The 16358-nt window shown below is 39.5% G+C and overlaps 1 protein-coding gene across 1 annotated transcript; it reads left to right on the plus strand.

Moving 5' to 3' along the window:
* Positions 1 to 216: 216 nt before the first annotated feature.
* CHCHD4 (coiled-coil-helix-coiled-coil-helix domain containing 4) lies at positions 217 to 16020 on the plus strand. The gene is made up of 3 exons (XM_089521039.1): positions 217 to 438; positions 7266 to 7364; positions 14884 to 16020. Exons 1-3 carry the CDS (start codon positions 417 to 419, stop codon positions 15171 to 15173), a joined length of 411 nt encoding a protein of 136 aa, XP_089377165.1. The 5' UTR covers positions 217 to 416; the 3' UTR covers positions 15174 to 16020.
* Positions 16021 to 16358: the final 338 nt, after the last annotated feature.

A 16358-nucleotide genomic window follows, 5' to 3' on the forward strand; every position in this document is an offset into this window, starting at 1 on the left:
TTTGAGGCTTTGAGTCTATGCGATGAACTTCTTCATTTAGTCCCAAGGGTTTTACAAGATACTGATTCCACACACGGCTATATCTTTGAATTGGGGCCTACTATGACTGGACGCCCCTGAGGCGAAGCGGGCGGGGAGAAAGAAACACACACAAAAAGAGAAGGCGGAGTAGAGGTTCCCAAAGCATGCCGGGAGCGCTCGGCGCACAGCCTGCCGGGAAGTGTAGTCCCTGTGGAATAACGGTGTATAGCTCCTACGTCGGTCGCACTTTAGATAAACGCAGAGGGAGGGCCAGCAGCGTTCGAAGGCAGAAGGCGCCAGGCGAGGGTCTCTCTCGCGAGAGTTGGAGCGAGCAGCGGCGGAGGCGGCAGCGCGGACGGTTGGACTGTTCTTTCCTCGCCGCCGCCGCCGCCGCCATGTCCTACTGCCGGCAAGAAGGTACCGGGGAAGCGGAGGGAGGGAGGGAGGCTGGAAGGCACGCAGCAGGCACGCAACAAACTCCGGCTCCCAGTAGGCCATAGCCTTGAGCCAGGGAAGGGCTCCAAAGAGAGCCTGCTGGCCATGCTTCCCAGGGAAGGCGGAAGGCAGCCCCAGAGGGACAGGAGCGGCCCCTGCCTTGCCTTGCCCTTCCTTCTTCTCAGGCCCAAGGGCCTTCCTTGGGGGCCGTGGGCTGAAGCCCCTCAGAACCTCCTTGGAAACCTCTCCAGCATTTCTGCTCCAGAGCCAGGAGACCCCATGATAGGGCCGCTAGAGGAGAGGATCAGGGGCAGACTCATCATCACATTGGCAGATGACACCGAAGGAGGAGGAATAGCTAATACCCCAGAGGACAGGATCAGCATTCAGAATGACCTGAATAGACGAGAAAGCTGGGCCAAAGCTAGCAAAATGAACTTCAACAGGGAGAAATGTAAGGGGCGGAAAAATGCAATGCACAGAGATAGGATGATGGGGGAGACCTGGCTGAGTGAAACTACACCTGAAAGGGACCCAGGAGTCCAAGTGGACCACAAGTTGACTTAGTCCTTATGGAGGCCAGCGTTCCCATCCCCGTCCAGCCATGGAAACTGAGAGGGTGACCTTGGGGAAGTCAGGCACAGCTCAGCCCCCTCTGAATCAACGCTGCCAAGGAAACCCCAGGAAAGGGTTGCTGTAGGGCTGCCATAAGCCAGTCATTGCTTGAAGGAACACAACAGCAAATTGGGGTCGAACTTTCCTGCGCCTGCTGCCTGGAAAGCAGATGCGTCCCTGAGGCCTCTCCCAGGGAGATAGCCTGGCCTCCCAGGGACAGCCAAGTCCTGCTCCAAGGCACTTTTTATGCCTCCACAAAACTTTTGGGAAGGGCCTTTGGGCGAGGGATGGGCAACTCTGGAAGGGGGCTATACCCTGTGCCCCACTCCACAGCTAAGACACCCCACTTCTGGCTTCATCTTTAGTTGGTTTTTGGTGGGGGTTTAAAGGTTTTTAGAGCTATCTGGCAGCAAAAAACAATCCGTATATTAAACACAAAATGGGGGATTGAGGTAGTTTTGGGGATTGCAAGCCTGGGGCAGCTCCTCTTTCCCAAACACTGTCCCAGTGGAAGGAAACGTTTGGCAAGCTTTTGAAAGCTTGTGCTGTAATTCTGCTAGAAGAAGAAAACACATGCAAAATTCAAAGCATCGTTTGAATTTGGATATCCTTAAATCAAGTATTGCTGTTGAATGTACTGCCGTTTTATTCTGAGGACTTCTTTCACACTTTATTTCCTCAATAAGCTTGTAAAGTAGGTTAGTTTGAAGGCCTTCTTACTCCTGGTGGCATTATCTAACACATGAAAGGCAGCCCAGCCCATTCTGGCTTCTGGATACATGCATAGATTTATTGCTGCATGAGCAGCAAAATGGCTTGGACATGGATTTTTTTCAATGTCCAAACCATCTTTAGGATGGCATCTAGTTCATGATGTTGATGTGTTATTCTTTGCCTCATTCTCAGTGAAGACTCCATTCAGTTCATTCTTTATCTTTCCTCCAGTTTTCCCTCTTCTTGCTCACAGAACAGAGTGAATGATGACACTGACTAGCAATTGCTGTCAGGTTGTGTAATGCTCACATGGTAACATCCAATAGAAGCATAAATCACAAAGGGTTTGATTTCATAAGGTATCGTTGAGAACGCTGTCTGTAATGGAAAGCCAAGTGAACATAAAGCAATAACTTTATAATAGTAATACTGTAGCCATTTGCTAAAGCAATTTAAACAAAAACCACATTTATTTCAGGTTAAACAAAAGTTATTTAAATTTATAAGTAAGTAATAAATTATTTAGATTTATAGATAAATTTAAGATTGCTTAAATTCATGCTTGTAAATATATTAAATTACATTTATTATTTATAGGCTTGCAGAGCTATAATTATGATTTTGATTACTGCCTTCCAAATTATAGTACCTTTAATTTGGTACCTTAAATTTGTGCCAAGTGTTTTCGAGGATTAAAGCAGGATTAAAATGCAGTCTTCCAGCTGGATCCCAATTCCAGTATTCCTCACAACTGACTCTGCTAGTTAAGGCTGCGGGGACTTGAAGTCTAACAGCATTTGGAGAGCCACATGATTCCTACCCCCAAGTTATAGGCTCTAAGACTATGAATTGGTTATGTTAAAATATATTTACAGCTCTATAGAAATAAACAATAATAATAATAATATTGTAGTAGATCTTTAAGGTGCCACAAGATTCTTTTCCATTGTTTCTTGTGCAACAGATTAACACAACCACTCCTTCAGTGAGCTTTCAGGTACTTCTTAGCCCTGTTGATAGGGTTAGTTATCTCAAATCTGGGGTAGTAATGCCTGAATGTACTTAGATGGATCAGCAACTAAAAGCTAAGAACTTCCCATACTGTAAGAGTCCTGGTGTGCCTTACTTATTAAGGCCACATGTAAACAGTAATGATTTTTATCTCTGGCAAGTGGCAAAGTACCATAGCTACCTGGGAAAACGTGGGAAGTAGAAGAGTGGAGTGTATACTGTATCTTAATATCACTGAAATAATAGAGTGCAGGTGACTAGTTTACATTTTAACTTAAAATTTTGATCAGATTAAGGCTGGCATCCTGTTTGTGAATAACAATGGAATAAGTTGGACGAATGCCATCATAACTCACTTTTGGGGTTATTGTGGGGGTCAGAGTTCTTTTCCAACCATGATGTGATCAAACTCCCCTCCAAAATGTACCTTGCAAGCACTGCAGCTCCTACTACAAAGCCCTTGTTGTTGGACAGCAGAGGGATGAGCAACAATGCGCCCAGCTGTTTTTATATAGCTGGACATGCTGCGGCACGTGTCTACAGAGAACTCCAGAGATCATCAGGATTGTCTTGTAGATGATTTCCGTGAAGTTTATCCAGCTGCAGGACAATAACTGGACATGTCCCAATTCATCCCCCTGCTTTACGACAACATAAAAAGGATTGTATGTGTGTTGAGGGGGGCATGGTGCTGCTTACAAGGCTATGGGGGAGTACATTGTGAGATGTAGATACAGAGATGTTTATGGCGGCTGAGAAAGTGTGACTTGTCCAAGGTCACCCAGTGGGTTTACATGGCTGGGCCGGGATTCAAACCCTGGTCTCCAGAGTCATAGTCCAGTGCTCAAACCACTACACCACACTTGCTCTCTAGAGATGGCTCACTAGAGCTTCAGAGCTGCATGATAAACATAGGTCTCCTGATCTCAAGTCTCCCCTGCAGTTTAACTTTGATGGAAATGAGAAAATGTTTTAAATTGTGACAAATAAAAATATTCCACATGTTCAAGTTGTTTCCCACTTTTTGATCTTTTATGAGCAGTGTTCAAAGTCTGCCCATCCTTTAAAAAATATAAAGCTGGTCAGTTAATTATCAGTGTCTCACTTCATCTTTTGATATTAGCTTAACTGGGACCCATAGACCTGCTTTTTAAATGAGGCTTGAAAAAGAGAAGCAGAACAATAATTTCTCTTTAAGGAACTGCTTGAACATGATTTTGTTTGGGTGAGTTATTTGATTTTCTTTCCCCCTTCCCCTAGCCTGTCACTTGTTTGAAGATACAGTCTACCATTCCCTTAGCTTGTTCTCTATGTATCAGCTTTCACAAATGTCAGAAATGTCCATCACAGGTCAGAGGCTCTTTATAGGACTGTACAAGGCTCAAGCATTACATTTCTGATATACACTCATCCTTCCCACATTCTCTGGAAAAACTGCATGTGGAATGTGGAGAAACTGCAAATAACAAAACCACTGTGTTTTTACCTGAGAGAACACCTCTCTAGGAATCTCTAGGTCCTCTAGTGCAACTCTGTGGTCAACGTCTGCCAGACATTGACCATAGAATTGTGCTGGAGGTGCTAGAGATGCCTAGTGGAGTGTTTTCTCTAAGAATCTCTAGGTCTTTCAGTGCGACTTTTGGTTATAAAGTTGTGCTGGAAGACCTAGATATTCCTAGAGAGATATTCCTAGCTCCAAAACTAAGGAATGACCTGCCGGAGGAGATCCGCCACATTTACACTCTTACAGCCTTCAAGAAGGCCCTTAAGACAGATCTCTTCCTGCAGGCCTTCCCTACCTAGTTCCTCCCCGTTTACTGTGACTTACATCGCTCTGTCCACCAGTTCTTCTCTTAAATTTAATGAGAAGAATTAAATTAAAATAAAATAAAATTACTGCCTCAAGAAGAAGAACCCTCCCTCCATACCTACTGTTATCATCAGACCTGGGAGGGAGTGAAAAAGACAGGCCCAGTTCCATCAGGTCTAGCTGTAAATTCTGTGACTTATGTCACTCTCTTTTATCTTATCTTATTTTATTGTATTTTATTTTATTGTATTCTCTGTATTTTTATTGCTGTAACCCACCCAGATTCCTTGTGATTGAGCAGGCTATAAATAAATAATAATAATAATAATAATTATTATTATTATTATAAAAAATCCATCTATAAGAAGGGCCGATTGTATATGAATGTGACTGCTAACTGTCCTTTTTTCTCTCCGTCAAATCCCCCCCCCCAATTTTTAGCTAACCCCATTTTAATGTTTTTATATTGTTTATTGATATTGTTTGTTTTAACTCTGGGATGGGGGTTGGGAAGGGATTCATTAGAATTTTATTGTATTTTTAATATATTTTTTATTGTTATTACCTGCCCGGATTCCTTTTGATTGGGCGGGATACAAATAAATTATTATTATTTTCATAAAATCCATCAAAGCCGCAAATATGGAGGGAGGAGTGTACTAGTAATGATGATTTGTGTAGCACACTTTGTTCATAGTGCTTCCTCTAACTACAGTACATCCTTTCTTTACGCAGGGGATCCATTCCGGGCTCTCCCACATAAAGCGAATTACACCTATGCTCGAGCCCCATTTAAATGAATGGGGCTTGTGCACACAGTGGCACGGCAACACACACCATGGGCGCACCCCCCATTAATCCCTATGGGATGCGCCACCCCTTCTCCCCACGCGGCTTTCAGCATATGCTGAAAGCTGTGTAGAGCACGCCCACATATGACGCGGGAGCACTGTATCTCAGAATTCCTTACAAAAGCACTATAAAATATACAAGTATTATCGCCTTTATAGAGATTCACATTGTGAAGCAACTACCTGAATCAGATTTCCTAACTTATTCTTAGTGTTCCCAATGCTATTACACAGCTTTAGATTTTCTATTTGGTTTTGAACATGTTTGTGGCTCATTTACTGTTTCCTAAACTGAGCTATGAACTTGAGCTGGCTACTGGTACTATATTTCCAGATACTACAGCAGCAGTCCTTGAATTGTAATTTGAGTGACAGTTTACCCAAGTGGGACCTCTAGTGAAATACACATTTACAGGTCCCTGTGCTTGTCTTCAGCTGGTTGTGCCTTCTACTTCCAGGATACCTCTTTCCATTTTCCAACTTCCACCAGGTAGCTGGTACTTTATCCACACTGGACATCCTCAATATTCTTTCCTCACTGTTGTGGGTTCCCTTCTTCTTTAAAAACAATCTAAAATTTCAAAAATCCTTCCTGTAAGCCTTGGGGTCCCTCCAAAAACTGTTAATATCTCACTGTTCTGAAACGATGTGTTGCTTTGGCTGCATAAGGATTCAGGATGAATTTGCTATTACAGTGGGCTTTTGGTTTCTGCTGGGGTTTGGTTCCAGGATAACAAAATCCATGGATGCTCAAGTCCCATTATATGCAATGGCAAAGTAAAATGGTGTCTCTTGTATAAAATGGCAAAATCCAGGTTTGCTTATTGGCATTTATATATTTTGGGGAATATTTTCAAGCCGTGGATTCTTGAATCCATGGATAAATCTCTGGATACGGTGAGCCAACTGTAGTTTATAGGATTAAAAGGCAAATGTATGTAATGTTGACAAAATATTTCAGGTTAAATAAATTTCATATTGAGTAAGAGCAAAGTCCTTTGCAGCTTAGCTTTCAGGGCTTGCTTTTTAATTGGTCTCACTTGGCTAAAATTAAATTAGAATTAAAGTAATTGGTTCCTTTAAATTGACTGGGATGAATACTGCTGATAGAAGATTTTTAAAATGTTTCAGTTGTCTCTAAACTATGGAGATTACTTGGGGTTAAGTATCACTTTTGATAAACTTTTCCTCAGAAGTGCTGATGCAGGACTTCAATGTTGTAGACAGTGGGATGTGTCCTAGGAAAATATCTGTTGCAGGGTCATCGTAGGATAGCCGGTTCATGTGACCATATTTGGCTTGTTTCAGCTCCACACTATAAAATCAAGTCAAATTGATTCACAATGGAAATTACATTACCCTGCTGCCACCATGAGCTCATTACTGTTTGTCCTGCCTTTGTTGACTAATGAGATTCATTGATCCCTAACCATTTCATGTCGTCTTTTTTTTTTTAAATGTTTGTAGAAAATAATTTGCTTTTTAAAATTTAATACGGCACCTTTCTTTCTAAACTTTCCTTGCAAGTTTGGATCAAAAGTTTGAAAAATATAATAAAGTGGAGCCACAGTGTTGATCCTCAGTTTCCAAAGGTTGTCCCATTCACTTTAATTAGACGTAATGCTCAGACCCATGTCCAGCTTTGGCTGAAATATCTCAGGGCCTAGTAGAATAGACTCATTAACTTCTCGCAGGAGTGCATCTGTTTACAGAATTGTAATGCTTATATTGGATAGTGACTTTGAGCAACCAGTTTTATCTGGACATAATGCTCTTCTGAGGTGTTTTGTGTATGTTTAAATTATCAGGAAAGGACAGAATTATATTTGTGACCAAAGAGGACCATGAAACACCAAGCAGCGCTGAACTGGTAGCAGATGATCCCAATGATCCTTATGAAGACCATGGTGAGTGATATAGAAATAAAGGTGGTGTTCCTTTAAGCATCCTTTTTTGTGTTTGGTTTCTTTCTTTATTGAAATTAAGTTAATCTGGAGGAAAATCCAGATAATATCTTACTTGAAATTATATCCACACTTGTTATTAGTGTAGTGAAATAAAAATTAATGTATCGGAGCTGGGTTTAATCATATTGAAGAGCAGATCCAATTAAATCAGAGGGTGATGATTAAATTAAATCTAGAGATGAAAAGGCCCAGGTTGAGTGTGTGTGTGTGTTTGCTCCTATTTTTTTCAAATGCTTTTTGTTTTTTGCTTTTTTCCAAAATAACTTTTTGTTTAGTTTCTTTTCTTAACTTTTGTTATTTTTTCCAAAATAATTTGTTTTGGAAAATATATGGAATATTTTATTTTAGAATGATGGCTATGATATTTAAAGTATTCATGAATTTGAGAGCCAGCAGGATGTAGTGGTCTGAGCACTAGAATACAACTCTGGAGATCAGGGTTCAATACCCTGCTTGGTGGAAACCCACTGGGTGATCTTGACTGAGTCACACATTCTCAGCCTCAGAAAACCCCATGACAGGTTCACTTTAGAGTCATCATAAGTTATAAACAACTTGAAGGCACACAACAGTAATACGCATATTAATTCCCCAACATTTTATTCTTAAAAACTATGTAACAGGGACACTTTTATAAAACAATTTACAGTATAATATAATTACAATTCCTGATCTTGGTTTTCTTTTCTCAGTACTTCTTATGGGAATCTGTTTTTAATGTCTGCATGATACTATGAAGAACAAGAGGAGGCAAAATAACTTTTTCTTTTCTTTCTTTTCTATTTATTTATTTATTTTTGTCTGCTCCTCATAAACTGACTAAAACCACAGAGGTGCCTTATAGTTTAGGACCTTTTTGGTGAAAAAGAAGAAAAGAAAGAAAATTTGGTTTGTAATCATTATCTGAATAAACTCTACTTTTAATGTACCACATAGGATAATTTCATGCTACAAAACCTCTGGATAGTTTGTGTCTCTAGTTAAAGCCAATTGTTTTCAATTGGTCTCTTCTAACTATGACTAAGTCTGGATCCAGTCCAATGAAAATAGCCATCGACCGCCTAAATCAACTTTCAAAACTCAGAAATAGTCCAAGCCAGAATTTCTCACTAAAATAAACTGTCATATTAAAACAACTCTGAATTAAAACAGTTTAAAAGCCTTTTAAAACATAACAAATGAGTAAAAATAAATAAATTACAGCACCCACATTAAAAGACTCTTGCAGTGATGTGTTACTGACTCCAATACCTGTCTAAATAAAAAGTCTTCTGCTGGTTGAAGGAGAGCAGGGAGGGGGCCAGTCTAGCCTCCCAGGACAGGTTGTTCCACAGTCTGAGAGGAGTTACTAAGGAGGCTGGCTCTTGGTTGGTGGCACCAAGCAAAATGCTTGCTCTGTAGGTCTGAAATCTCATGCTGGTTCTCATGAGGACTGGTCCTAAACTGTATAGGACTGTGCATGTCATGACCAGCACTTTCAATTGTGACCAGAAATAGAACTTGGTATTTGTTTTTAAACCCACTGAACTTCTGGTGTCTTTTGGTCCAAAATTCAGTGCTAATAGTTGCCTTGAGGTCTTGTTTGGGAGGACAGGCAAGATATAATAAAGTAGCTGATGAAGATAATGTGAAATTTATAATCTTAACAGAACTTGCTCTGGGCCTGGCTTTTCCCTTATGTAATCATCTGACAGGTAAATCAAGAGTGAGTGTTCCTTTTTAATTTCCCCTTTAATGTCTTTTGTCTCAGTGGGATTTATGTCAGTATTTGAAAGCTCTCACCATTGCCTTAACTGCAGTATGTCCGTCCTACATTACTGTTTGCTGTTGTCTTAGTAGATTGCTTTTTTTCCAAATAAGTGCTCTACTTTCCAGTCTATACCCCTGTTGTTGTGGCTCAATATAGCCTCCAGTCTCCCATTTGTCTTTCTCTGCATGATATGTATTTTTTAATGCTTTCCTATGGACTGATAGCTAGATTTGACACAAATAAGAGCCAACAGACATGCTTTAACCCAGTTTAAGGCTTTCTGGAAGCAGTGCTAGAAACATATCTTTCTGAAACCTTAGAACCATAGCTAGTTGACATTAACCATACTGAACTAGAACGTAGGCTATAAATTTCAAGCTTAAATAAAACAAAGCATAAATGGAATGCAAGTCTTGTTCTAAAAGAGAGCTCTACTTCCAGGAGCACAATTTCCCTCTAAAATAAAATGTATATTCTCTCCGTGCCATTTTTTAAAGTCTAAAAAGCTATCTTTTTTACTATGGCTGTGCCAAATTTGGCAAGAAGGCTGCAAAAATGGATGGGGGTGACATCTTGCCCACCCTAGACTATGAACCTGTGGTTGTATAAATACTACATAAAGCAGCTTCATGTGTTCTTATGAATATCTGCAAATAGAAATATTGGCTCTTTCTCAAGTTCTGATTTCATGTATAACTTGGTTGAAACTGAAGGCATTGAGAAGACCTGACCACTTGTTTACCCTAGTTTATATATTATATGCTGACATGGAACGAAGGGAAAATGGAGAGTTTGCTTTGATGTAGGGAAAGGTTAAACAACTGTATTGATGTATGGAGGGGAGTTAATATGGCAGAGTTGGGAAGACCTCAGTTTAGTGCAAACACTACTCAACAAAGCTTCTCCAACTTTACTATGTTAACCCTCCTCCATAACAGACTTATCTAATGTAGATTGCTGGAAGCTGTAACCAAAATTAATTTACTTCTAAAAACGTAGAAGCTACCAGTTTCTCTTAAAAGCTACTGAGAGATTTGCTCAGTTATACAAATTTAGGGTGCAACATGTGTCTGTCCATATTTCATGGTAGTATTTTTGTGCAAGCTTTAAAGTTGAAATTTTTTCTTTTACTTCTAAAAGGTGGTTGTGAATCTTCATTTGGCTCTAGGGGGCAGCATTCTCACACTAAGAAGGCTGTACTCCCAACTGTCATTCATACATGATTTTATCTCTTGGTATAATTTTGTTTGTTTGTTTTAAAATGTGAGTACAGTGTCTGAACAGTAGTGAAAGCCAGTAATCCAGATCACTTGTTCATGCTAAAACAGCTGTTTCAAACTTAAAAATAGTCATAACATGAGATGCTTGTCATATTTGGAAATTAACAGCAGTCTGCAGAAATCACAAATGAAGTAAATCAGAGATTTCACACCCAAGAGCTCTGAGGTGCCCAATGTCCTACCTAGCAGATGGTCAAACAACAAAGCAATTTTTTAAAAAACAGCAACCCAAAAACCTGACAAATATCAGTTCCTTCTGAATCCATGCTAAACCATCAATTCTGCTTGATTGTCTATTTTTAGATTATGAATATTTATTTTACTTCAGCCACCTTTATAATTTTAACATTAACAACAAATGTAAAGTATAATAAAAACACTAGCCCTCTCCCCTCAATAAAACCGAGACATGTAAAGAACAAAAGCTCCCAAGAGTCAGTACTAATTTCATGGCAAAGAACCAACATCATAACATAAACTAAAAATACATTTTAAAATCTGATAAGAAAAGGATAGGTTTTATTAACTTAATTTTTTTAAATTAACTTAAAAATGAGGATGTTTGATGAAAATGACAGTTAGTTATTTAAGTCAGTTATTCTTGCTTCCTCCTTCGCGTAGCCAAACAACCATCTCCATGCTGGTCAGGTCTGTTGTATTCATCAAAATTCAGATGATCCAGGCACTTCAAGATAACCTCTGAAAAAGTTTGATTAAATGGGTAAGTTTATAGGAGCAGAGGGGCTTTCAGATAACCTAATCCCAGGCCATTCAGGGCTCTAAAAGACTATGGCCAGCATCATGAATGAGTCTAGAAACCAGTGAATAGCCAAGGAAATTTATTAGACATGGGCATAATATGGTCAGGTATCCACTACCATTTAGCAGTACTAAGCTGCTGCATTTTGAACCAGTAACAATTTCCAGATCATCTTCTATATACTGAAACCTGTAATTTGACAAATTAAGTTGGTGCTGAGTATTCTCATGTTAGTTATTTTAAACATTTATAGCGTGACTTAACAAAAATGTTTTATTATACTCCCTTACATCGGCTATAAGCTCATAAAGTGCAGGCTTAAACAATTGGCTACTGTTCTGTGCAACTTTGAAGCTGCAAGGGTGTTCAGGATCTTTGAGCAATTATGCCACAATCCCTGCCAGCTCTTTGGCATCAGAGCTGGGCAGAGGGCTGGAAATTGCTTGGCAATTTTGCGGTAAAGGTTCTCAGAGAGCCTTAACCGTGTGATGTTGAACCAGCACCCCTTCCCCAATCCTACTTGGCTTCAAGGGAATTAACTTGTTTCCTGAGAGCGAGGGGTTCATTGCGTTGAATGCACACCCACAACTTCTTGCCTAGGTAGCAGATAGGTGTACATGTCTCAGCCAGTGCAGTAAGCTGGCCAATTTCCTCAACTCTTCTGGTTTTCTGTGTGTGCCAGAAGGTCTTATATTTTAAAAGCAAAACAGATGTGCGCTAACATTGAGTGCAGGGGAGAACAACTTGTAGCCCTTTGGTTGTTGGACTGAAATTCCTATCACCCCTCACCATTGGCTGTGTTGGCTATGTGTATCTGGATACCACCATGGCTCTAATCAGTTTAAGTCAAGGCAGCTGAGTCCACTAGTAATTTTGGTTTTTGTCAGGAGATCAAAGGGGATGCAATTTGAGCGCATCTGGAAATGAAGCTGGTTGAGTCATTTGAACCTGGTTGAGTCAGCATTCTAAATTTAGAGTCCAGTTTTCAAAACTGTATGAAAAGAACTGTTAATAGGGCCTGAGATCTTTCTGCGTGAGTTAAGATCTAAAGCACAGCTTACACTAAACATGAACTACAGATTTTGTCAGCACTTTTCACCACCTAGATTTGTGTTGTAGCCCATGTCAGTGTAAACTGTAGCACTGCATACTACACATTTCCAAACTTAGGTTTAGTCTTAAATATTTGAGATATTCCTGCATATGCTAAAGCATAAATCACATGTGCTTCACTTTCTTATCCTCAATGGTTTGTTACACAAATTGTGATGCTTTGTCATAGGGACTCCACCTTATGTTTCATTGAAATAAGATGTATTACTGGCTAAGAGCTGGTATGGAGCTTACAGACTTTACTGAAGTCATCTGCCACATTGCACTGTCAGTATCAGAGCAGCTTCTGAAAGTTTTAAAGTTGAATTGCTTATAATGGGGACTTTTGATTCTCGACTGTTCTTTTGGGTTTGAAGATGGGGAAATCAGTGTGGAAGTTGAATGCAGTTTTGTTGAATAAGAGAACATGCTTCCAACCAGTGTCATTTGGTTCTATAGAAGCACAGAACAAATGACTTAAATTTCTCTGAAGATGCCAGCCACAGATGCTGCCGAAACATCAGGAAGAAACTCTTCTAGAACATGGCCACATAGCCTGAGAAACCCACAAAAAACTAATGACTTAAATTAACTCTTTAAATTTACTACACTCTGGTACAAAGAACTAACTAGTTTGCAATTGTCCTTAGCAGACAAGCAGTGCTACTAGTGCTCTTGCACAGCATGCATTTTATTTGGACTTGTACTGGGGAGGCTCTTGATGAACTGTGCATTTAGTCTTTCCTATCAGGTTTCTTGTATACAGCCTAGAATAATATTTCAAGCTTCATCTCATCCAGTAAAATTTATATTTTTAATTTTACATTTGAATTAAAATTTGGTGTTAAGGGGTTTGGTGCTTTGATTTTAATTTTTTTTAAAAGGACTTAGGAAATAATTAAGAAGAACACACACCACACTTTATGGTGAGTTTCAGTATTTCAATTATTCACATTTCCTTTCAATTACATTTAAGAAAAAAATGAATTCAAATGGTACTAGTAGAATTTGTTCAGTGGGACATAGGTATCTCAATCACTTTAGAGCATCAGTTTTCTCCTGAAGTGGAAAACAATAAGGGCCACAGTTCTTTTGAGAGTGTTTCAGATGTGCCAAACTCAGTGACCTTCTGCTTACATTTGAAATAGCTACTTTGCCCTTGAATACCTTCCCTAAACCAATAGCAAAGTTGTATTTAATAGTGAGCTATACAGAGAGTGTTATCTGACCTACAGTTGTGATCACTGATGAAAACTTTGCCCCATTTTTGTATTCCCATTTGAAAGGAAGAAAGAGGATACGGTATATTATAGCTTAGAGGGGGAAGCACTGGCATTAGTTATTCACATTTCCATCTTATAAAGGAAGTAAGCCTAGTGCACTGAACATTTTTCTTGGCATCTGTTTAGGTTTGCTTTGTGACTGTTTTCTTGGTGTGGTTTTGCTAGTTTCATGAGTATGGAGAATCTTTGTAGTTAAGCATAATTGCAAGATGAAGTTCCGTTTCTTTGTAGGTGTGTGACTATGCTTTGCTAGGTGTGTGACTATGCTTTGTAACATGGTGGCAGCTGGCTGGTGCCAACTTCTTGAGGGCTTTAAAAACAGCAACAAGGACTATCTAACAACTTATTTTCAGAGTATCTTTATAAATGTATTTGAAGCATTTATCTATTGTTTCTTAACTCACAAGTCAATGAGACTTTTCTGAGCAATAGGAAATACTGTATTTATCAGAGCAAAGCTGTTGTTGTGAAGTCAGAGGTATGGGGCATGGGGAAGCTGTTCAACAGTGGAACACACTCCCTCGGAGAGGAGTGGAGTCTCGGCCATCTGTCATGGGGGGGGGGGTGTTTTGATTGTGAGTTCCTGTGTGGCAGGAGGTTGGACTGGATTGCCATTATGGGCTCTTCCAACGCTATGATTCTAAGTGGGGAACATTTGGCAGATAATCATTGTAGAACATAATCCTTCATTATTGTAAATTTCACATCTAAATTTACTAGCACACAAGTTTCTGTTAGCCTTTCTGCCTATATATATTAATCTGTGCTGCATCTTTAATTTGAAAGATATTTTTTTTAAAGAAAGGCCAGGTCTTTAAATTTATAGCATTTTCCCTGGCTATAGGCAATCAGGCAAACTTTGTTGCTTGCTCTTAAGACATGTTGCATTTAGATGTATAGTTGTCCCTCCATTCTCAGTCTTCAGTCTTGCGTCCCTTGCTTATGCGTGAGGGAGGAATGGAGGGGAAACATAGGGGTGCGCCCTCATGTGCCTGACTCCATTTTCGCAAGGGAGTCCAGAACAGATCCCTGCGAAAAAGGAGGGGCAACTGTATATATTGTAATTTACTTGATGTAGAACCAGCATCCTGTCAGCATGTATTCTTCAAAACATAGAATTGTTCAGATTGATGTTAGGAGATCTTACTGTAAGGTAGCCTGTAAAATAGTTGTCCACATCCTGCATTGTATTTGATCTGCAACACTACAGTTCAGTCAAATGAAATTAATTCAGTAGCCTTTTTAAAATATCTTTACTTACCATTAGCCTACTAATTTTGTTTCCCTTTCCTAGGTTTAATATTACCTAATGGAGATATCAACTGGAATTGTCCTTGCCTTGGTGGAATGGCTAGTGGTCCTTGTGGAGAACAATTCAAGTCAGCCTTTTCCTGTTTCCATTATAGTAAGGAGGAAATAAAGGGATCTGATTGTGTGGACCAGTTTCGTGCAATGCAAGAGTGTATGCAGAGGTACCCAGATCTGTACCCCCAAGAAGATGATGACGATGATAAAGAAGAAAAACAGAGCAAAGATTTAGAAAGTATGCCTGCTGTAAGCAAAGGAGAAGAGGGATCTAGCTAATGAAGCTGCATGGAGGCTGTGGTCTCCTTTCTATATTCAAAAGACCTGTGCAAAGAATCTTCATCCCCTTCCCTTTTTCTTCTCCATCCCTTTGGATCCTTCAAAGAATGCCCTTCATATCTATTCCATACACTATCATGTGAAATAAATTGCTGCAAAGGAATGCACCTCAGTTGTACAGTCTCAGCAGGTATTGTAGAGCAGTTGTTCCATTGCAAAAACCATCTGCAGATATCAGTGCTGTTCTAACCATTATTTTCTTCTCCAGTCACATTGTTTGCAGCTTGGCTTAAATGAGAAAAGTAAAGAGGTGGCACCTGCACACATGGGGAGGAAATCTTTCAGGAAAGATGATAGATTAATTAAATTAAATTTGTGTTGGTTGTCTCTAAATGTCTTCTGTGCTTTAAAAAATGGCATTAAATGCTTCCTCAAAACCAGGAATATTCAGAAACTGTTGAGAATATGTGCAACCATTTCATTTGAATAGTCTGGGTGCTTTAATATCTACAAAATTTTGCATATGCTACTGATTTCTGAAAATGATAATATGTTGTAGGAGAAGTGGGATTAATGTTATAAGAATAATTTCCCCATTTTAACAGAACTGTGTTGATAAGTTTTCACATAACTGAGTTGGTAGTTTAAAAAAAGCACTGACCACTGTGTACCTTAATATTCCGTTTTGTGGGGTCCCCTCTGTCCATGCCTGTTCATTCTATAGACAGGTAGTTTAAAATGGTGCCCTTCACAGGAAAATTACAATGTTACCTGGAGTAACAACGTATGGATAGTAATTGTAACATGAATGTATATTAAAAACAAAATCTTTCTACTTTGCATTGAATTTCTTATTTCTTTTATTAATGTTGGTGATGACTTGACTATGGTATGAGAGGCTTACATCAATTTATATTGTTAAGTGAAAATCCTTATGTAGCCTTGGATGCATCTGTGTATTTTGAGAGAGGATCATCTGCTGCCACCCCCCTTCTGTATGCCTTGTGGAATGAGTAGTCATTGCCTTTTCAGGGGCATCAAGATATTAACTGCTGTTGCAGAAACACTACAAGTGAGCAGTTCCATGCTGTATTTTTCTTGCTGCTTTTTGGGTGTATTATATGTCCTCCTCAGGTATGCAGATTATGTATTTGATCCAGGCAAAAACTACTAGAGTATGTTAAA

Source organism: Sceloporus occidentalis, unplaced genomic scaffold (genome assembly GCF_023333645.1).
Source record: "Sceloporus occidentalis isolate IW3139 unplaced genomic scaffold, rSceOcc1.0.p SCAF_1, whole genome shotgun sequence".
In the NCBI taxonomy this organism is placed as follows: domain Eukaryota; kingdom Metazoa; phylum Chordata; class Lepidosauria; order Squamata; family Phrynosomatidae; genus Sceloporus; species Sceloporus occidentalis.

Bases quoted from the DNA above. Each gene is read 5' to 3' on its own strand.
- CHCHD4 (XM_089521039.1), top strand. From the start codon at position 417: ATGTCCTACTGCCGGCAAGAAG. The intron at 439-7,265 runs GTACCGGGGAAG...TTAAATTATCAG, and splicing joins GTCCTACTGCCGGCAAGAAG to GAAAGGACAGAATTATATTT. The intron at 7,365-14,883 runs GTGAGTGATATA...TCCCTTTCCTAG, and splicing joins TGATCCTTATGAAGACCATG to GTTTAATATTACCTAATGGA.